The sequence below is a fragment of the Panthera uncia genome, chromosome B4, assembly GCF_023721935.1.
Source record: "Panthera uncia isolate 11264 chromosome B4, Puncia_PCG_1.0, whole genome shotgun sequence".
NCBI classification, from domain to species: Eukaryota; Metazoa; Chordata; class Mammalia; order Carnivora; family Felidae; genus Panthera; species Panthera uncia.
Window position 1 is genome coordinate 38576013 of NC_064809.1, and position 24121 is coordinate 38600133.

The window sequence follows — 24121 nt, forward strand, 5'->3', positions numbered from 1 at the left end:
AATAAGTCATGGAGATGAAAAGTCCAGCATGGGGAATGAAGTCAATAACATTGTAATAACCTTGTATGGTGAAAGATGGTGACTACACTTATTGTGGTGAGCACTGAGTAATGTGTAGAATTATAAAATTACTACTTTGTACATCTGAAACTAATACAACATTGTATGCCAACCATATTTCAACAAATTTTAAGAATAATGCAACAAAAAATGGGCAGAAGATCTGAATAGATACTTTTTGAAAGAAGACAGATGTTCAATATCTAATTGAACTAATTATCAGGGAAAAGCAAATCAAAACCGCAATAAAATATCACTTCATACCTGTTAGAATGGCTATTATAAAAAAGACAAGAAATAACAAGAATTGGAGAAGATGTGGAGAAAAGGAAATCCTCACACACTGTTGGTGGAAATGTAAATTGGTATAGGCACTGTGGCAAGTGGTATGGAAATTCTTCAAAAAATGAAAAATAGAACTACCCTATAATCCAGCAATTCCACATCTGAGTATTTATCTGAAGAATACAAAAACACAAATTTGAAAAGCTATATGCACCTGTATGTTCATTGCAGCATTTTTTACAGTAGCCAAGATATGGAAACAACCCAAGTGTCCTTCAATGGGTAAATGGATAAAGATGGTGTGTGTGTGTGTGTGTGTGTGATGGAACAGTACTCAGCCATAAAAAAGGAGGAAATCTTGCCAGTTGTGACAACTTGAGGGTGGAACTTGAGGGTGTAACGCTAAGTGGAATAAGTCAGAGAAAGACAAATACTATATGATTTCCAGATTTATATATTGAATCTAAAAAACAAAACAAAAACAAACTCATAGAGATAGAAAACAGACTGGTAGTTATCAGAGGGAAACTGGGTTAGGAGTGAGTGAAATGGGTGAAAGAGTTGAATCATGTGGTGATGGATGGTAACTAGACTTATGGTGAAAATCACTTTATAGTATATCCAGATATTGAATTATAATGTTGTATACCTGAAACAGATATGCAGGTATACTTGTTTTATTATACTTTGCTTTATTGTGCTTTGCAGATATTGTGTTTTTAACAAAGTGAAATTTGTGACAACCCTGCATTAAGCAAATCTATTGGTGCCATTTTTCCAACAGAATTTGTTCACTCTGTCTCTGTGTTATATTTTGGTAATTTCGCAATATTTCAAACTTTTTCATTATTATTATATTTGTTGTAGTGATCTTGACTAGTGATTATACTTGCTAAGAGCTCAGAAATGGTTAACATTTTTAGCAATAAAGCATTTTTAAAGTGTGTACTTTTTAAAGAAATAATGCTAGTGCACACTTAATAGACTACACTATAATGCAAACATAACTTTTATATGCACTGGGAAACCAAAAAAATTTGACTTTATTGCAGTGGTGTGGAACAGAACCCACAATGTCTTTGAGGTCTGCCTGTAGTGTTTGTTATATACCAGTTCTACCACACACACACACACACACACACACACACACACACACACACTTCTTCAGTAAGCAGTTCCAAGGCCTATACGTGGAGAAGCAAGGAGTTCGAAGGCACAAGGCACACTTACCTTTACCAGTAATAGCAGTGAAAACTCGGGTTTCCCATCTGCCTTATTCTTTACTCTTACTTCTCAATTGAACTTAGAGTATGGGGAAGAGGGATGTTATTTATTGAATCCCTTCAAATCCCCAATACTTCCTAGACAATCAGCTGAGAGAATAATCACAGGTTTGAAAGGGTATGAGCCTGGATTCTTTACCCCACTCCCAACTCCCTCAACACATCCCCGGGATGCCTCCAAGCAGCTCCTTCTCATACTTTGGGAAATATGCTGTCTTATCCAAACTTCAGCCTGAGGCCCAGACCTTTATCTGACTCTTGCTAAACCTCTTAGAGGTTTTTTTATCTGTGCATTCCCAACAATACATGCAGAAAAAAGTATATACACATATATATACACACACATACACACACACATACATATCACATACATGATATGTGATGAATATAAAACTTATCCCACTTATATATGTGATTATATAAGATCTATCCCTCTTTTCCCCATTTGATATGCTTCCTATTGGGCAAAATCTAATTTTACTTTATCCGTTATTTCTTCCAAGAGGCATCTTCAAATTCTTGCTGTCCCCATTCTACCCTTCTTGTGGCTATCTTCCCATTCAGAAAGAAAACAGAACTTAAAACCCCAGTTAACCCTTAATAGATCTCTCCAAATTCCTCTGACTCTACTTCCTTACCTTCTCCTGGATTCCTTCATCATCACCAGCAAAGTACAAAATAGGGACATTGAGTTCAGAGGCGGCTACCCACTGAAGTACGGCTTGGAGTTGCTTGTTCTGAACTGTGTCAGTTAGGTTATGATTGCTGACAATCACTTTGGGTGCTGCATACCCTTCAGGGGGCTGTCCTGATATACCTCTCAATTCATTATGGATAGCTTGATAGGCATTCTGCAGGACAGCCTCTGCTGTCCCTGTGCCCTTGACTGGTAAACACTCATATAAATTATCTGGGAAGGCTGAAGTTGGCCTGCTTGCATCCCCAGACTTATCATCTCCCAGCTCTGCCAAGGGAGAGTCACAGGACTTGGCAATAATGAGACATAACTTCATCACTGAATCCATCAGATATTCTACCATCTGCCCATTCATGTGGCCATCTAGCTGGTTAACAACCATCTTGGTCAGCCCAGCAAAGGTACCACCAGCCTCATCACCTTCACTTAATTTGATGGAAGAAGGGGTTACAGGTCTTTCACACTGGTAGTTATATTCTTCCTTAACTGGCTGTTCTGGTACCTTGGGTTCAGAGCTACGGTCACTCTTGAAAATGGTCTCACCAAGTAAATTCCGGATAAAGTTAAAGAAAACACTCTTTAGATCCTTCTTTTCTGCTTCATCTTGGTCACCTCCCATATGAGGAGACTTAAGGCTGGACTCATCAGGAACTTCAGGGGACTTGTTGGCAGGCAGGTTGGTGCTGCCAGCAGCTTCAAGGAAGCTCTGTGCATCCATGCTTCCTCCCTGTGCCAGGTGGTACTGAATCAGAAGTAAGGCTGATACGATCAGGTCCTTGGCCAAGGAGTCTGAACCACACATAAAATTCTCAGGTTTCTCTCGGCATTGCATAGGGGGGCTGAGGTTGCAAGTATCCAGAGGATATCCCAGGGGAATGTCTAGTACAGGCTTATACTGTTTGTTGGGAGCTGCAAACATTGCCCGTTGGAAACCCGGAGATTTTCCTTCTTTTTGCTGATTTTTATGCCAAAAGCTCAATCCCTCTTTGATAATGTGTTCACCCAGAGTTTCGGCACAAGTCTTCTTTTCTGGTTTGGATGCGGGAGAGTACATTTTTTCCCTCAATTTACCTTCAGATTTCATTGATGCAAAGTTTACATTTTGGTTTTTAGGGTCACCCATTCCTTTCATGGAGACAAGGGAGTAACTCCCAGACTTGTCTTTGGTTTTCCTGATAATTTCTGGAGGTTTCTTTGCAAACATCACGGTGTATAGCTTACCCAGCATGGCATCCATGATATCTGTGGCCTTCTGGCTTCCGTGAGAGAATAAACTTCTTTTCACAGCTGAGACAAAATCTGAATCAGTCATGAGGGTCCCTGTGACACTGTGGAGGTTCTTCATGAAGGAGTCAATGAGATCTGAGACGACCTCTTTTGCATGCTTGAGCAGTACCTTCTTTAGCAGGATGGTGGCAATAGTTGTGTCCTTCACTTGGATCTTCAGTGTCTTCATGATGGAAACCATCATATCAGATACCACACTGTTAGCATAGGTCATTATCCCTTGACTAACAGAAGCTGTAAAGTCATCAGGCCTTTCTTGCCCTCTGAACATCTTTCTCTCCCCAGGTAACCTTCCATCCTCTTTGGCATCACCTGCGTTACGAGATTCAAACACCTCCTTATAGAAGAAAGACTTCTTAGAAGCAGGCTTGTCATCTGGACCCTTGCTTTCTTTGGTGCTCTCCTTCATCTTCAGAGTGGTCTTATATTTCAAATGTGGGGGACTCCGTAATAATCCTGAGGCTCTGTCACCAGAGCCAGGAGTCTTATCTGAGGTAGCATTCTTGGAACATGTAGAGACTGTCTTGTTCACCAGATCTGATGCCACCTTACTCAAGCTTTTGTTGGGTATGGGCTCATCTCCTATGTATAATGACTGGTGGACACATTTGTTTTCAGAGCCATCTATCCTCTCATTGATCTCCTTGCGGGCCATGGCTATGACTAGATTTGTGAGGCGATTAGCATAGAAGGAAACTTCATCTACTGAACTCCCATTACCAAGTGGGACACTGGGGCCCTGGACAGGGATTTCTCTGTGCATCATCTCAAAATGCAATCTTCCTGGACTGCCCTTGGTTGTGGTATTGTAATAGTCCACAGAAAAACCACTGCGGGGGTCTCCTCCTGGGTTGCTCATTTCCCCGCCAAGTGAGGATTCTCCAGGCTTGAACCTAACATCTTGGAACCCTGCTGTACTTTTTTCCAGGTCTCTGCGGAGCCAGCTGAGCACTCTGATAGGATCAGTTGAGGCTTCCTTAAAAATAGACAAGGATTCATCCGACTATAACAGAGTAAAGATATGGGACATTCAGAACAACCTCAAAGATTAGTTACAAAAATGGTCACCTCTCTCAAGCCTTAACTGCTGCATCATCACAATAAAAGTAACCAACATTTATGGAGTACTTAGTATGTATCAGGCACTGTTATAAGTATTTTAATACTATTATCTCATTTAACATTATTTTGCAGTGAACTTAAATGTTAGCTCTCTTATTATCTGCATTTTACAGAGGAGGGAATTGAACAACTGAGAGATTCAGTTAGTTACTTATCTGAGGTTATACAGCTAATCACTGATGGAGCAGGAATTCCAACCTAGGCAGTCTGACTCTTGAGTCCCTACTGTCAGCCACTACATGATATTGCTTTTAACAACATACATCCTTAAGATCTGAAAAGTCAACAGCTACACAACAGAGTTAGCATTGGAACTGAATCCAGTTTTTATTATATTTATATTACTTGCTATTTCCTATGGTTTATCTGTTTTTATTTAGGTCTCTTACTACAACTATAGTCTTCAGAAAATTAGAGAATTCAAGGACAATTGTACATAATTGATCACTCTGCCAGGTACACAAGCACAATCTTGATATGTTAAATGGGGTCCAGTGAACTATTTGATATCACTTAAGTGAACAATCTAATTCATAATAGAGGAATTAATATCTGTGGATAATTTATTGGTTTTGAATGAATACAGATTCTTTAATGCACACTAGCTGTGATAAGCACATGTATATATAGTATATGTTTACATATTGTAATCTATAATTTTCACTTGGACACAGGCTAAAATAATATGTGAAAGTGTCCTATTTACTATCAAATGTAAAGGAGCAGTGTAATAGAGTAATGTCTGTCTAGGAATGACTACAAGTATCACCCATCTTTAAAGAATGATTTGGTTCACAGTAGTAACCACAGAAAGGTAGAAATATGAGTGATCTAAACATTTTCCTTTTTTGACATACCTTTGTGTTATTTGTTTCGTTGTGTTTTTAACTAACTCTATTAAAGTTTCTTAAGTTGGATACTTTATTATCTGAGTTTCCAGTTTCTTATCTGTCAAATGGGAATAACAGCAAACTCTTCATAGTATTATTATGAGGATTAAATGAGATAATTTATAACCATCAAAAAAATAATGATTTGTCATTTTAATTACCAAGTGTCATATAGTTACTAGATACTATTTCTTAAATACTTGTGTTTTCCGGGCACTGGACTAGGTGCTTTACACACATTATTTCACTTAATCTACATATATGCTCTACACTGGATGTATTACAATTCTAGTTTCATAGGTGACAAAATTGTAGCTTAGAGAAGATACATAAATTGGCTAGTATCTCAGAGCTACCATATGATGGAGTTTAGTATCCAAATACAGTTCTGACTCCAGAATTGGCTCTCCACACCTACAGTACATGGCTGTGTTTTAATGACTTGGAAAGAAGAGAAAAGCAGTTGTATCAGTCTGCTATGGGGCTGGTTTAAGGGATCCATGGGCCATGGCAGTTGGTGTAAAGTCCTCCTAGATGGTTCTCCTAATTTGAATAGTAGCTGTTTCAGGGAAATTTTGTACTTCAGTGGAAAACTATGCATAATCTTATAGCATAGTCTTCCACATCTTCTGATCCTCTTGGAGCTATTTTACAACTCTGTAGATAAGTGATAGCAATTCAATAGAATCCTTATTTACACATGTTAATTCTCAGAGAAGGTTCCACTGACTTCCTCCCCCACTGTGGAAAAGGTCAGTTTTGCCTACATTTGCACCTTCACTTCAATATCCCTGATCCATATATGTGGTTCTTTTCTTTGATTTTCCTTTGAACCTCACCAGTTCCTTGTTAATGATTAAAGAAAACCTTTAATGTGAGTTTATTTCTATACATATATGAAGCTTATTAATTCACCCTTCTCTGAAAATGATATTTTAATAGTTTTGGAAGTCTTTGCCAAGATGTCCAAAAGATTCATCTTGAGAGAATATTGAGGGAAGTGTACCAGGTACATTTTTTCTTTGACCCCAGAGATGAATTCAAGGTAGCAATGGAACTTTGCAGACGTTTTCTTTTTTCTAGTTTTAATTTTCCTATGTACTGATTTTTCTTTTGGTTTTCATTTTGGTTCTTTTATGGCCAATAACCATTGGTGGCAGCAATGATCAAGAACTTGGTTTTATTGCTTAACCATTTTGTGATTCTTTAATGGAATAATTGTTATAGAGATTTATTTTCTATTGGGTAAGAGACAATGTATTTTTTTGCTCCTCTCAAGCTCAAAGTAATTAAGAATTTTGTGCCCACTTGGAAGGAGAAGAGCTCTTTGATTTATGCACATGTGATTTTTGTGTTTCTGTGTTTACTTTTGATGCATGGCTGAAAGTTCATTATTTTTTATTGAGATTTAATTGACATATAACATTATATTAGTTTCAGATTCAAATTATAATGATCCAATATTTGCATTATTGCAAAATGATCACCACCATAAGTCTAGTTAGCATCCATCACCATGCATAGTTCAAAACTATTTTTCTTGTGACGAGAACTTTTAAGATCTACTCTCTTTGCAACTTTCAGATATACAATATAGTATTATTAACTATGGTCACCATGCTATACATTAAATCCCCAGGATTTATTTATTTTATAGTTGGACGTTTATACCTTTTGACCCTCTTCACCCATTTTGCTCACTCTCACACCACCCACCTCTGGCAGCCACCCACCTGTTCTCTGCATCTATGAGTCCCCCCCCCTTTTTTTAAGATTCTACATATAAGTGAGATCATATGGTATTTGTCTTTCTTTGTCTGACTTATTTCACTTAGCTTAATACCTTCTAGGTCCATCCATGTTATTGCAAATGGCAAGACTCCCTTCTTTTTATGGCTGGATAATATTCTGTTGTGTATTTTCTTTAGTGAGTCATCCATGGATGGACACTTAGGTTGCTTTCATGTATTGGTTATTGTAAATAATGCTGCAATAAACACAGGGGTGCAGGTATCTCTTAAAAATAGTGATTTTGTTTCCTTCAGATATACAAAGGAATTGCTGGATCATATGAAAATTATTAATTTTAATAATTTCCTCATGTGGTTACAATTAGTATTAAATGACATAATATGCACAAAACTGTGTAATCTTATGGTGGTAGATATGATTAATACTACTCCAACATTTCATGTTGAGATTAGATTTCAGAAGAGATAAGAGAAGATTAAGAGAAGTCAATAAGCTTGATGATACAGTGAAACATAGCTAGCCATCCATGGGAGTACTAGGGAATAAAACTTGACTTCCTGGGGTGCCTGGGTGGCTCACTCGGTTAGGTGTCTGACTTCGGTTCAGGTCATGATCTCACGGTTTGTGAATTAGAGCCCCATGTCCAGCTCTGTGATGACAGCTCAGAGCCTGGAGCCTGCTTCAGATTCTGTGTCTCCTCCTCTCTCTGCCCCTCCCCTGCTCATGCTCTGTTTCTGTCTCTCAATAATAAACGTTAAAAAAATTGAAAAAAACCCCAAACTTGACTTCCTGTATATATGGGAAGTACTGCCCTGGATGAAAAGAGAAGTACTGGAAGACAGTATGGCTAGGGATGTGTACTGTGATTCATTCCTATCAGACCAGGTAGGAGTTCACCTACTTGCTGAGCTTCTGTGATGAATTTTTTTTAACATTTTTTTTCTGGGGTGCCTGGGTCACTCAGCTGGTTAAGTGTCTGACTCTTGATTTCAGCTTAGGTCATGATCTTATAGTTTGTTAGTTCAAGCCCCACGTCAGGCTCTGTGCTGACAGCGCAGAGCCTGCTTGGGATTCTCTCTCTCTCTCTCTCTCTCTCTCTCTCTCTGCCCCTCACCCACTCGTGCTCTCTCTCAAATAAACTTACAAAAATTGTTTTTCTGAACCAAAGATCAGTAAAAAGTGGGAGATTCTATATGGACATAATTTCGCTTTAAGAAGAAGTTTTAAGAAAGAGTGCTGCCTATAGGCATGTCCAAGAAAGGGACAGAGAAAAGGTGGTGGAGTCAGAGAGAGATAGCATTCAAGAAAGGAAAAATCACGTTCCAATACACAAACTATCCACCAGTAGGACCAACTTGATGGCCCTCTACTGCAGAGGTGATTTAGGGATTTAGGGGAGATGATGTGTAATACAAACTATCTGCATAATTCAATATGTATACAGTGTTTGTGTACAACACACTCTACTAGAAACTGTGGGACATGTAAAGATGAAACAAATATGATCTTGCCTTCTGGAAGCATAAAGTCCACTGTAGAGACAAAATATGAACACAAATATTACTAACTACTATGTGATCAGTGTTATAAAAGAATAAAAAGAGAGATGCTTAATGTTACACAAGGGGCAGATAATTTGGGGTGGGTGACTAGAAAAAGTAGTGGCATTTGAGATGGACTTTTAAACATTTTGGTAGTCAGATATAACAGGGTGGGTGTGGCAACAAAATGACATATGCAAAGTATAGTATTTGGGATAATGCTAGGTTTAAATCAAATAGCCCCTGAAGTGTCAGTGGTAGAAGAAAGTAGAGGTTTATTTCTCAATCACTTTGCTTACAGAGGACATTCAATGAGAAGCTTTCTTTGCAGTGACTCAGGCACCTAGGCTCTGCTTTTGCATGGTTTCACTCTCCTCAAAATCTATTCTTCAGGTTTATGGGGAAATATCAAGATCACAGAGAACTGAATGGGAGACTTTTGTGGTCCAGGCCTGGAAATGTCAAACACCACTTCTACCGATATTCCTTTTGTCTTTGTCTTTTGAAAGTTTGATTGTAATGTGTCTCAGTATGGGTCGCTTTGAGTTCATTTTTCTTGGAGTTTATTGAACTTTTTGGATGTTTATATTCATGCCTTTCTTCATATTTGCAAAGCTTTAAGCCATTATTTCCTCAAATATCCTCTCTGCCCTTTCTCTTTCTCTTCTCCTACTGGGACTCCCACAATGTGCTGTTTGTTTGATGGTGTCCCACAGGTTCCTTTGGCTCTGTTCACTTTTCTTCAATCTTTTTTCTTTCTATTCCTTAGAGTTGATAATTTCCATTATCCTGTTTTCAAGTTTTCTGATTCCTTCTTCTGCCTGCTCAAACCTGCCTTTGAATCCCTTTAGTGAAATTTTCAATTCAGTTATTATACTTCTCATCTCCAGAATTTCTTTTAGGTTATCTCTAGGTTTTCTATCTCTTTTTGATATTTGCTTTTTGTTCACACATTGTTTTCTCAGTTTTCTCCACATGTTTCTTTTAGTTCTTTGGGCATCTTTTAGACAGCTGTTTTATAGTCTTTGTCCAGTGGACCTGCCATCAGGTCTTTTTCAGACACAGTTTCTGTTGACCTACTTTTTTTCCTTTGAGTGAGCCACATTACTCTGTTTCTTTGTATGCCTTGTGATTTTTGTTGAAAACTGGGCATTTGAATCTAATGGCTGCAAGTTTAGAATTGAGGCTATAAGCTATCAGTATTTGTCATTAAAAAAGAACATTAAGTGTAAGCAGTAGTATCTTCCTACTCCACATGATGCTATATTAGATTATAAAGTCTTAAATTAAAGGATCTCTATTCTGATTGGAAAAAGTATTCTTATAAAGGAATCTTAATCAGGTTAAGATTTTAGGAGCTTAAGTTCACATAAGTTAGGATAATCTTTGACAAACAAATTGAATTAAATAATTTTGAATTCATAAAAACAGCTATGTCTTTTATGATTTCTCAGTATTAAGTATAATGGAAGTATGCATTTTTATTTTACTTTGATATGTTCTTCATAAACTTATACAGGTTATAAAAATCCAATAAGCTATATTACTTCTACTTACTGTTTAAGATCATGAAAAATATAAATTTGTGTTTAATTGACTTGAATGATTATTCGGACAAACTTTATTACAACAGTTATTATATTTTATGGTATTGTTGCTTGATTGTAAATTTCCAGCATCTTTAATGTAACTTAAAACATTGGTATTAAATTGAGTTAATTCATGGATATTAATTGGATACCTTGCTCATTTCTTTTTTTTTATTTTTTTCAATATATGAAATTTATTGTCAAATTGGTTTCCATACAACACCCAGTGCTCATCCCAAAAGGTGCCCTCCTCAATACCCATCACCCACCCTCCCCTCCCTCCCACCCCCCATCAACCCTCAGTTTGTTCTCAGTTTTTAAGAGTCTCTTATGCTTTGGCTCTCTCCCACTCTAACCTCTTTTTTTTTTTTCCTTCCCCTCCCCCATGGGTTTCTGTTAAGTTTCTCAGGATCCACATAAGAGTGAAACCATATGGTATCTGTCTTTCTCTGTATGGCTTATTTCACTTAGCATAACACTCTCCAGTTCCCTCCACGTTGCTACAAAGGGCCATATTTCGTTCTTTCTCATTGCCCTGTAGTACTCCATTGTGTATATAAACCACAATTTCTTTATCCATTCATCAGCTGATGGACATTTAGGCTCTTTCCATAATTTGGCTATTGTTGAGAGTGCTGCTATAAACATTGGGGTACAAGTGCCCCTATGCATCAGTACTCCTGTGTCCCTTGGGTAAATTCCTAGCAGTGCTATTGCTGGGTCATAGGGTAGGTCTATTTTTAATTTTCTGAGGAACCTCCACAGTTTTCCAGAGTGGCTGCACCAATTTGCATTCCCACCAACAGTGCAAGAGGGTTCCCGTTTCTCTACATCCTCTCCAGCATCTATAGTCTCCTGATTTGTTCATTTTGGCCACTCTGACTGGCGTGAGGTGATATCTGAGTGTGGTTTTGATTTGTATTTCCCTGATAAGGAGCGACGTTGAGCATCTTTTCATGTGCCTGTTGGCCATCCGGATGTCTTCTCTAGAGAAGTGTCTATTCATGTTTTCTGCCCATTTCTTCACTTGGTTATTTGTTTTTCGGGTGTGGAGTTTGATGAGCTCTTTATAGATTTTGGATACTAGCCCTTTGTCCGATATGTCATTTGCAAATATCTTTTCCCATTCCATTGGTTGCCTTTTAGTTTTGTTGGTTGTTTCCTTTGCTGTGCAGAAGCTTTTTATCTTCATAAGGTCCCAGTAATTCACTTTTGCTTTTAATTCCCTTGCCTTTGGGGATGTGTCGAGTAAGAGATTGCTACGGCTGAGGTCAGAGAGGTCTTTTCCTGCTTTCTCCTCTAAGGTTTTGATGGTTTCCTGTCTCACATTCAGGTCCTTTATCCAGTTTGAGTTTATTTTTGTGAATGGTGTGAGAAAGTGGTCTAGTTTCAACCTTCTGCATGTTGCTGTCCAGTTTTCCCAGCACCATTTGTTAAAGAGACTGTCTTTTTTCCATTTGATGTTCTTTCCTGCTTTGTCAAAGATGAGTTGGCCATATGTTTGTGGGTCTAGTTCTGGGGTTTCTATTCTATTCCATTGGTCTATGTGTCTGTTTTTGTGCCAATACCATGCTGTCTTGATGATGACAGCTTTGTAGTAGAGGCTAAAGTCTGGGATTGTGATGCCTCCTGCTTTGGTCTTCTTCTTCAAAATTACTTTGGCTATTCGGGGCCTTTTGTGGTTCCATGTGAATTTTAGGATTGCTTGTTCTAGTTTCGAGAAGAATGCTGGTGCAATTTTGATTGGGATTGCATTGAATGTGTAGATAGCTTTGGGTAGTATTGACATTTTAACAATATTTATTCTTCCAATCCATGAGCAGGGAATGTCTTTCCATTTCTTTATATCTTCTTCAATTTCCTTCATAAGCTTTCTATAGTTTTCAGCATACAGATCTTTTACATCTTTGGTTAGATTTATTCCTAGGTATTTTATGCTTCTTGGTGCAATTGTGAATGGGATCAGTTTCTTTATTTGTCTTTCTGTTGCTTCATTGTTAGTGTATAAGAATTCAACTGATTTCTGTACACTGATTTTGTATCCTGCAACTTTGCTGAATTCATGTATCAGTTCTAGCAGACTTTTGGTGGAGTCTATCGGATTTTCCATGTATAGTATCATGTCATCTGCAAAAAGTGAAAGCTTGACTTCATCTTTGCCAGTTTTGATGCCTTTGATTTCCTCTTGTTGTCTGATTGCTGAAGCTAGAACTTCCAGCACTATGTTAAACAACAGCAGTGAGAGTGGGCATCCCTGTCGTGTTCCTGATCTTAGGGAAAAAGCTCTCAGTTTTTCACCATTGAGGATGATGTTAGCTGTGGGCTTTTCATAAATGGCTTTTATGATGTTTAAGTATGTTCCTTCTATCCCGACTTTCTCAAGAGTTTTTATTAAGAAAGGGTGCTGAATTTTGTCAAAGGCCTTTTCTGCATCGATTGACAGGATCATATAGTTCTTATCTTTTCTTTTATTAATGTGATGTATCACGTTGATGGATTTGCGAATGTTGAACCAGCCCTGCATCCCAGGAATGAATCCCACTTGATCATGGTGAATAATTCTTTTTATATGCTGTTGAATTCGATTTGCTAGTATCTTATTGAGAATTTTTGCATCCATATTCATCAGGGATATTGGCCTGTAGTTCTCTTTTTTTACTGGGTCTCTGTCTGGTTTAGGGATCAAAATAATACTGCCTTCATAGAATGAGTCTGGAAGTTTTCCTTCCCTTTCTATTTGTTGGAATAGCTTGAGAAGGATAGGTATTATCTCTGCTTTAAACGTCTGGTAGAACTCCCCTGGGAAGCCATCTGGTCCTGGACTCTTATTTGTTGGGAGATTTTTGATAACCGATTCAATTTCTTCACTGGTTATGGGTCCAGCACATTGGAAGAGTGTGGGTGTTTAGGAATTTGTCCATTTCTTCCAGGTTGTCCCGTTTGTTGGCATATAATTTTTCATAGTATTCCCTGATAATTGTTTGTATCTCTGAGGGATTGGTTGTAATAATTCCATTTTCATTCATGATTTTATCTATTTGGGTCATCTCCCTTTTCTTTTTGAGAAGCCTGGCTAGAGGTTTGTCAATTTTGTTTATTTTTTCAGAAAACCAACTCTTGGTTTCGTTGATCTGCTCTACAGTTTTTTTAGATTCTGTATTGTTTATTTCTGCTCTGATCTTTATTATTTCTCTTCTTCTGCTGGGTTTAGGCTGCCTTTGCTGTTCTACTTCTATTTCCTTTAGGTGTGCTGTTAGATTTTGTATTTGGGATTTTTCTTGTTTCTTGAGATAGGCCTGGATTGCAATGTATTTTCCTCTCAGGACTGCCTTCGCTGCGTCCCAAAGCGTTTGGATTGTTGTATTTTCATTTTTGTTTGTTTCCATATATTTTTTGATTTCTTCTCTAATTGCCTGGTTGACCCACTCATTCTTTAGTAGGGTGTTCTTTAACCTCCATGCTTTTGGAGGTTTTCCAGACTTTTGCCTGTGGTTGATTTCAAGCTTCATAGCATTGTGGTCTGAAAGTATGCATGGTATAATTTCAATTCTTGTATACTTATGAAGGGCTGTTTTGTGACCCAGTATATTATCTATCTTGGAGAATGTTCCATGTGCACTCGAGAAGAAAGTATATTCTGCTGCTTTGGGATGCAGAGTTCTAAATATATCTGTCAAGTCCATCTGATCCATCTGATCATTCAGGGCCCTTGTTTCTTTATTGACCGTGTGTCTAGATGATCTATCCATTTCTGTAAGTGGAGTGTTAAAGTCCCCTGCAATTACCACATTCTTATCAATAAGGTTGTTTATGTTTATGAGTAATTGTTTTATATACTTGGGGGCTCCTGTATTCCGCGCATAGACATTTATAACTGTTAGCTCTTCCTGATGGATAGACCCTGTAATTATTATATAATGCCCTTCTTCATCTCTTGTTACAGCCTTTAATTTAAAGTCTAGTTTGTCTGATATAAGTATGGTAACTCCAGCTTTCTTTTGGCTTCCAGTAGCATGATAAATAGTTCTCCATCCCCTCACTCTCAATCTAAAGGTGTCCTCAGGTCTAAAATGAATCTCTTGTAGACAGCAAATAGATGGGTCTTGTTTTTTTATCCATTCTGATACCCTATGTCTTTTGGTTGGCGCATTTAGTCCATTTACATTTAGTGTTATTATAGAAAGATATGGGTTTAGAGTCATTGTGGTGTCTGTATGATTTATGCTTGTAGTGATGTCTCTGGTACTTTGTCTCACAGGATTCCCATTAGGATCTCTTGTAGGGCTGGTTTAGTGGTGACAAATTCTTTCAGTTTTTGTTTTTTTGGGAAGACGTTTATCTCTCCTTCTATTCTAAATGACAGACTTGCTGGATAAAGGATTCTCAGCTGCATATTTTTCCTGTTCATCACATTGAAGATCTCCTGCCATGCCTTTCTGGCCTGCCAAGTTTCAAAAGAGAGATCAGTCACAAGTCTTATAGGTCTCCCTTTATATGTTAGGGCACGTTTATCCCTTGCTGCTTTCAGAATTTTCTCTTTATCCTTGTATTTTGCCAGTTTCACTATGATATGTCGTGCAGAAGATCGATTCAAGTTACGTCTGAAGGGAGTTCTCTGTGCCTCTTGGATTTCAATGCCTTTTTCCTTCCCCAGTTCAGGGAAGTTCTCAGGTATTATTTCTTCAAGTACACCTTCAGCACCTTTCCCTCTCTCTTCCTCCTCTGGGATACCAATTATGCGTATACTATTTCTTTTTAGTGTATCATTTAGTTCTCTAATTTTCCCCTCATACTCCTGGATTTCTTTATCTTTTTCTCAGCTTCCTCTTTTTCCATAATTTTATCTTCTAGTTCACCTATTCTCTCCTCTGCCTCTTCAATCCGAGCCGTGGTCGTTTCCATTTTATTTTGTATGTCGTTTAAAGCATTTTTCAGCTCCTCCTGACTGTTCCTTAGTTCCTTGATCTCTGTAGCAAGAGATTCTCTGCTGTCCTCTATACTGTTTTCAAGCCCAGCAATTAATTTTATGACTATTATTCTAAATTCACTTTCTGTTATATTATTTAAATCCTTTTTGATCAGTTCATTGGCTGTTTTTATTTCCTGGAGATTCTTTTGAGGGGAATTCTTCCGTTTGGTCATTTTGGAGAGTCCCTGGAGTGGTGCGGACCTGCAGGGCACTTCCCCTGTGCTGTGGTGTATCACTGGAGTTGGTGGGCGGGGCCGCAGTCAGACCTGATGTCTGCCCCCAGCCCACCGATGGGGCCACAGTCAGACTGGTGTGTGCCTTCTCTTCCCCTCTCCTAGGGGCGGGATTCACTGTGGGGTGGTGTGGCCCGTCTGGGCTACTTGCACACTGCCAGGCTTGTGGTGCTGGTGATCTTCTGGTGTATTAGCTGGGGTGATCGGCAAGGTGCACAGGGGTGGGAGCAGCAGACTCGGCTCGCTTATCCTTCGATGATCAGCTTTGGGAGGGGCTCTGCGGCACCGGGAGGGAGTCAGACCTGCTGCCGGAGGGATGGATCCGCAGAAGCACAGCGTTGGGTGTTTGCGCGGTGCAAGCGAGTTCCCTGGCAGGAACTGGTTCCCTTTGGGATTTTGGCTGGGCGATGGGCGAGGGAGATGGCGCTGGCGAGCACCTTTGTTCCCTGTCAAACTGAGCTCTGTCCTCCCGGGGCTCAGCAATTCTCCCTCCCTTTGTCCTCCAGCCTTCCCGCTTTCCGAGCAGAGCTGTTAACTTATGACCTCCCAGATGCTAAGTCCCCTTGCTGTCGGAACACACTCCGTCCGGCCCCTCCGCTTTTGCAAGCCAGACTCGGGGGCTCTGCTTGGCCGGTGGGCTGCCCCTCCGCCCCGGCTTCCTCCCGCCAGTCCGTGGAGCACACACAGCCTCGCCGCCCTTCCTACCCTCTTCCATGGGCCTCTCCTCTGCGCTTGGCTCCGAAGACTCCTTTCTACTAATCCTCTGGCAGTTTTCTGGGTTCTCTAGGCAGGTGTAGGTGGAATCTAAGTGATCAGCAGGACGCGCGGTGAGCCCAGCGTCCTCCTATGCCGCCATCTTCCGACGATCCCCCCCCTACCTTGCTCATTTCTAAGATAGAATACTGAAACATTGATGGCTGAAAATAGTTTGTATGCTTTTCTTATTTTTTATTATGATAGAGAGGCTATATCTTTGGGTCTGTTAATGTGTCTACTTCTGCCACTTGGTTATGTGAGGGATGTAAATGGCTGTGGAAGTTGTTTCATGTGTGCTCATGAGTTCGGCTAGTCTGCGCTTTAGTTTGTGTATAACAGTTCACAATTGTATACCTACCCCTCCCCACATTGTGTGTGTGTGTGTGTGTGTGTGTGTGTGTGTGTGATAGAAAAAAATGGAAAGTACTTGGCCTAAACATTTTTATTAGTATCACTTAACTATTTTTATGAACATTGGTTTCACGGAAATCCAGCTGTGTACAGGCGAGTTTTTCTAGGAACTCCAGGTGAAACCTGGTAGGAAGAGTTTGTTAGTCTCAACTTCCTAGTCTCAGGATATCAAATGATGGAGGCCTTTAAAAGTCCAACCTGAGATTCCTTATGAAAACTTCCAGTAAAGCAAACTTAAGGCCTATCTGGTTGCTATACCTATGTAAATAATCAGACCGAATCTGGTGAAATTAGCCTTCTTTTGTGATCAAAAGTTACCTTATTTTGAGATTTATCAAAATGTAGGCAACTAAGGTAAAAAGATCTGCCCTCCAGTAGAAAATGATGCATTCCCTATAGTCTATAGTTTATAGACTAAGCATTGTTTACAGCCCTCCACATAATCTGATTCTGATTCTATGGGAGCTATTTTACAACTGTGAGCTGTAGGTAGTTGAACGACAATGCAGAATAATTCTACATGTCTGTGGACACATAAATTCTGTCTAGTGGAGGTTCAGCTGATTTCCCTTCTGCACTGTGGAAGAGGCCAGTTTTGCCATTCATTTCAATATTTCTGATCTATAATATATCTTTTTTTTATTCTCCTTTGAACTGGTTGTAACACCTCACCAATTTCCTCATTAATGAGTTAAATAAAATCTTTAACATGTGTTCATTTTAATATCTGATTGGGAGTCCTGATTTTACCTTTTGAAAATTATCCTTCAATATTACCTACTTTTTTTTTTTTTTTTTTTTGGTACAGAGAGAGACAGAGCATGAACGGGGGCGGGGCAGAGAGGAGAGAGGGAGACACAGAATCGGAAACAGGCTCCAGGCTCCAAGCCATCAGCCCAGAGCCCGACGCGGGGCTCGAACTCACGGACCGCGAGATCGTGACCTGGCTGAAGTCGGACGCTCAACCGACTGCGCCACCCAGGCGCCCCATTACCTACTTATTTAAAGATAGGCACACTATCTGCAAATAGACATGTTCCATAATTGGGCTGTAACATGTACAGGGAAGTCTTATAATGCAGATGTAGAGTTTATTTCTCTTATCTTTTTCAATTCTTTTCACAGAACATTGAAAAAATTATAGCATAGCATACAACTTTTTGATAGAGTATAAAGAACTGTTAGCTGGTTGTGTTTATAGCTTTTTATTGCCTATTTACATTTTTAAACCTAAAAAGTGTGCACCTTATATCTATCATTCCACTCTATCCAGAACTTTGCAAAAGTGGTTGATGAGGCCATAATGACTGACTGAAAGACTAATCACATGACTTTTTCTATCAATGAAGTCTACAATCAAACATCTATATCTTCCAAACCCCATTGCCCTCTTGCAACCTTTAATTCTTTCTCTTCTTATACAGTAGTATCATGAACAGGTGGGAAGGTGAATGCCAAATTATTTCTGAGTCTTTCTTTTAAAAAATTTTTTTAACGATTTATTTATATTTGAGAGAGAGAGAGAGCGCATGCGAGAGAGAGAGAGAGAGAGAGAGAGAGAGCAGGGGAAAGGCAAAAAGAGAGGGAGACACAGAATCCGAAACAGGCTCCTGGCTTTTGAGCTGTTAGCACAAAGCCCAATGCAGGGCTTAAACTCACAAACTGTGAGATCATGACCTAAGCCAAAGTCAAATGCTTAACCAACTGAGACACCCAGGTGTCTAATTTTGAGTCTTTCTTTCTTTTATTTTATTTTTTTAACGTTTATTTATTTTTGAGACAGAGAGAGACAGAGCATGAACGGGGGAGGGTCAGAGAGAGGGAGACACAGAATCTGAAACAGGCTCCAGGCTCTGAGCTGTCAGCACAGAGCCCGATGCGGGGCTCGAACTCACGGAGTGCGAGATCATGACCTGAGCCGAAGTTGGCTGCTTAACCGACTAAGCCACCCAGGCGCCCCTCTGAGTCTTTCTTAATCAAGGCCAGGGAAAATTTTCACATCCATGAAAGAGAACATAAAAAGGGTTAAGGGTTTTAACTTTCTCTCCTCAGCCATCTTCTGCTCCAGTACTTTAGTTTGAAGTTAACATATATAGCTCCCATTCTATTCTTCTTCACCTCTAGCTCTGCTAAGCATACTTTATGAAATTTTCCTTGACAACCTCCGACTTGGATCTATTATTTAAAAATCTATAGCAATTACTGCCAGAAAATCCATTTGGCAAATGGATAATTTGGGTCTACTGGTTATTTAGATATAATTAGGGTCTACTGGTTATTTAGAACTTTTATATTATATTTATATTTCACATGTATAGTTTTTATTTCCCCAATTAATGGCAAGGTCTATGAGGGCAGAAACTGTTTTTATTTATTTATTGTTGCATACCCCAGAGTGTTCCTTCCTTAATGATAAATCGTGACTGTTTTTTTAATTTGATTTAGTATTAAAATTGATCTTTTGTTTTTCTACAGGAAAGAGCAAAGGTAAAGAAAAGATCTAATAGAAGCAGTTTTGATTGACACTTACTCTATAGTAATTGGATATTCATTATCTATATGTCTTAATGTTTTGTGCAGATTTGTTAGTGTTTTCTCTCTTAGGCTATATAAGATAGACCAAATAGATTTTGAATAAATAGATGGGTCATGCAACATTACATGCAAATAGGTGTTTGATAAATATTGATACTAAGGATGAGAATCACCACAGTGATTCCATTAGATTATGAAACCCTTAAATTAAGAAAAAGAATTCTGTCTAACCTGTTTTTATATCTTTGACCCTAGGACTAAGCACAGAGTCTGTGCCAGTCATCCACATTGTCTCTCACCTCCAAGTCTACCATGCTTTGCCTTGCTCTGTGACACTGGAATTGGACCCCTTTTAACATTTTTTCTTTGGCAACTGGCTTTGTTAGTAGAGGGCACTGGAGAGACCCTGAACTTCTGGCCCACTTGCACCTTCTGGCAAATGTATTCTGCACCAGCAGGCTAGTGCTCCTGTGGCAGCCACACTCTGTCCAAAGAAATCTGAAGCTGCCTTGGTTGAAGGAGAAGGAGCTTCTGTGAGTTCTTAGTCTCTTCCTGTTCACTCTCTTGCAGCCTAGGGGTAGTGGCTTCTCTCTACACTTGCTACTTCTGGAACTCTTACAGTTTTCTTTTACAGCTTTTAGTGGTTAACTTAGTTAATTGCCTTTCATTAAATTAAAAAAAATTTAATGTTTATTTATTTTGGGAGGTGAGGGAGAGAGAAATGGAGGATCTGAAGCAGGCTCTGTGCTGACAGCAAGATCACAACCTGAGCCGAAGTCAGATGCTCAACCAACTGGGCATCCAGGAACCCCTCACTAAATTTTTTAATATCAAATTACTTGATATGGTTTCCATCTTCTAATTAAACCCTGATTTATAGTGCCTGACACTAAGTACTTAATAAATGTTTGTTGGCTGATGAAGGCAGAATGATAATGTTACTTAGATGAGAATTTATGCTTTTGAGAATTTTGAGGTGTTCTACATTTTGGAAAATAGTTTGTGAACTTTTGAGACATTTCTGTTTGAAATCCAATCCCTTTCTGTTTAAAAACTAACAAAATTTTACAGCTGTAATATATGTTTTGCATTAATTATACTATATTTCTTCTATGAAATTACCATATTATAGAATTTACCCCCAAAACAATATGGATGGTAACTTTTTGTTCTAGAGGAATTCATATTTTTCCCCAAGAATTTCACCATTGAAAATAAGAGGTGGGGTAGTGGTGGTAGAGAGAGTAAGGCTACTCTTAATAGTACTCCACTTATTCCTAATTTAGTATCTATAAAAAGTGGTTGACCCTTACCATTTTCCAGCCTTGGGCTTGGCTGTCTCCAGGAGTATAAACATCAACTTTGCATACTCCATTTTGGCTTTGTAGCCAGTCAACCCTATCTGACATCTGGAAGTAGAAAAAAAAATGAGAAAGGGTCATCAAAGGGACAGGTTACATGAACATAAAGAGAAATAGGCAAATGGCTGAGGTGTGGAAAATAGGAGCAATGTTTTCAATAGAGAGACCTATCCCAAAAGCTACTTCAACCCACCGAACTCTGGATCTCTTCATCCTCAGCTGTCAACTGCAGGAAGATTTCTTAAATATATGTGTCTCTAGTACGGAAGCTGGTGCTTGGTATATGTAGATGTGCTTAATACAGATTTGTTCATAAATGAACGTATGTAGCCATGTGTTCTGCTCTATGTGTTCTTGCTTGATAACCCTTCCACATCCTGGATTTTCAGTAGACACTCAAAACTCAATGTGATCAAAATAGAATTAATTTGTGTCTTTCTGCCTGTTGTTGTCCCACCAACTTTTTTTTTTTTGTCCACCAGCTTATTTTTAAAGTAATATATGCTTAATTTTCATTAATTTCTAGAGCACTAGCTTAACTTACATTAACAATAAGTCTAGTAGATCCTCCTTAAGACCAATCCCTCCTCCAAGTAGCCAAGGATCCTGGGGGAATTCTCAGTCTCCATGGTTCAGCCAATATTCTTGAGGCCAAGAGAAAAGAGATACCACATGCACCATCCAATGGGCCTTTGCGTGGATGCCCTTGCTGATACTGACTGTACTATAGCTCTCCCAATACTTTGCTCTACTCCCTAATCTCAATAATGGCACTGCCATCTAGCTAGTCTTCCAAACCAGAAAGCTGATAATCATTTTAGTTGTTTTCTCCCACCACAAGCCTCCATCTAGCTGCTACCACTGTCTTCTTTCATTTGTTGCCATTTGTCATGAAAGAATTGCTTATACTTGCTTTTGGCTCACCTCAAAATTTAGTGTAATAGCCCCTATTCTTATATTCCTTGCTGTAGTCTTGTCCACTTTCCATACCATTGCATCTTATTTGATAGTCTTCAAAAATATGGCCAATTATCATAATATTTGTCCACTGCTAATCTACAAGTATGAGAAGCTTCTCTTTGACCTCTTTTTCCATGCCAGATTTCCATTACCAGGCTTCCATACTGAAGTTCCCTGCTTTCATTACAAACTTTGCTTACATCTATACTTCTCAATAAGGTAGAATAAGCCAATATTTCCTCTCTAATGTGCCTAAACATTTTTATTAAGCAGATATACAGATTCATATTTGATTTGCACAAAGCAAAGCAAGTATTTAAAATTGTTATAAGTTGTTTTAAACTGTTACAGTAAAGTCCAAAAGCTCATCCTAATTTTTTTTACAGTGAAATTGCATTTTATAAAAATTTGCTTGAAATAAGCATTATTAGGGGTTGAATAGCTAGTTAATTGGAAATATTTGTTTTAAAGGACTTTGGGCAGTGGTGGGGGTTGACATCCTCCCTCAAAATTAAACCAACACAAATAAAATACAGATTACACACATGACTTAAGCTTACTTATAAATGGATTTATTATTCTTGTCATATAGAATATTATGGGTAATTATTAAAAAGAAAATAGGGGTCCCTGGGTGGCTCAGTTGGTTAAGCATCCAACTTCTGCTCAGGTTATGATCTCGTGGTTCAGGAGTTCGAGCTCTGCATCGGGCTCTCTGCTGATAGCTCAGAGCCTGGAGCCTGCTTCAGATCCTCTGTTTCACCCCCCCACCGCCCCTCCCCAGCTCATTCTCTCTCTCTCTCTCTCTCTCTTTCTCTCAAATAAATAAATAAATAAATAATAAAACAGAAGACCTTTTAAGAGCTACTTGTCTTTTGCTCCCACAAGGATTTGTATGTATTTTCATACCCCAATCACTAATTCAGATTCCTGAGTTAGGGATACAGTTTCTCTTACTCTTCCTGACACTGTAATACAATAAATTCCTTGGGTAAGCAATGGGTTCTCCACCCTGATTAGACCTTAGAATCACCCAGAGAGCTGTTTAAAGATACTGACTCAGATACTACCTTCCAACGAACCTTATTTCCTTTTTTAAGAAACATGTTTAAAATATTTATTTATTTTTGAGAGAGAGAACACAAGCAGGGGAGGGGCAGAGAGAGAGGACGGACATAGGATCCAAAGCGGGCCCTGCACTGACATCAGAGAACCTGATGAGGGGCTTGAACCCACAAACTGTGAGATAATGACCTGAGCCAAAGTCGGATGCTCATCTGACTGAGCCACCCAGGCAACCCCTCAAAAATTTTATTTCAATGGTTTTGGGGTGGGGAAACTTAGACATTGAATTTTGTAAAAGCTCCCTGGATGATTCTAATATACATCTGCATAAGAATGAGAATCCCTGGGCCTGGGTTTATCTGGAGAGATTCTCTCTGAGAAAGACTGGCCAGCTCCAGAAAGATAAATATTTATTCTTTTCGTTAAAACATTTCTACAATTTCCTAAAGTTCTTTGGTATCTCATTTTAATAGTTTTCTTTTAACCCTAACAAGGGAGTTTTTAAAGTCTATGAAGTTAAGCCTAGTATGGTCTCTCAGCAGCTATTATATGCTAATATCCTTATGCTTGAGTCATTACCACGAATAAAGGAATGGATATTACTATTTTACTTATACTATATTACTTGGACAAATAATGAGAAGACTTAGAAACAGGTTGCTCTGGACTGTTGACAGAGCAAGTGAGAGACAATAGCTTACCTGTCAATCTCCAGTTGATATTTCATCCTAAAGAATTGCTTCTAATAGAAAATGACAAACTCAACAGGATCTCCTAACTTATTTAAGCCATATATCACAATTAAAAAGTAAGAGTGAAAATTAAGTGCAAAAGCAAGGAAATTATGTGATCACTTACTCTTACTGATGACAGGTTCTGAGATACGAGGAAAGCTCTTGATTAATTTGTTGTCTTCACTATCCCTAAATTTACCCACCCCTCCTGCCATGAAATATAAGGGATCTGCAATGGAAAGACACAGATAAAAATGACTAATTTTACATATGAACCCAATTGCCCTTATTACCAAATAATGATTTTGACTTACACATTATTTTTCACATGTAGCACACAAGTCATGAGCACAAAATGACATTCAAATTTCAAGTCCAGATCTTATTCTGGGTGCAGTCTGATGGTTCCCAGATGACAAAAAAAGGTTCTATCTTTTGGCCAACAGTTCCTGAAATGACTATTATTATTCTCCACTTCCAAATCAGTGATTTATAGCCTTAAATAACAATGACAAAACTAAAGGTTTTTAGGTTAATCTCAAACTTGCTTGATTAGTAAGTCAAAAAATAAATAACTGGAATGAAGAATAA

The 24121-nt window shown here is 38.7% G+C and overlaps 1 protein-coding gene across 3 annotated transcripts in view; it reads right to left on the reverse strand.

The window, feature by feature from the left end:
* AKAP3 (A-kinase anchoring protein 3) overlaps positions 1–24121 on the reverse strand; it is a 48587-nt gene that overhangs the window by 19576 nt on the left and 4890 nt on the right. The window contains exons 3-5 of one of the 3 annotated variants that reach the window (XM_049624939.1): positions 23655–23759; positions 20724–20819; positions 2267–4615 (exon numbers count right to left, since the gene is read on the reverse strand). In XM_049624939.1, coding sequence (XP_049480896.1) covers positions 2267–4615; positions 20724–20819 — 2445 coding nt within the window. In that variant the 5' untranslated portion in view covers positions 23655–23759. Of the gene's footprint in view, positions 1–2266; positions 4616–20723; positions 20820–23654; positions 23789–24121 lie in introns of all 3 variants that reach the window. The other 2 variants (XM_049624940.1, XM_049624941.1) reach the window with 2 other exon arrangements.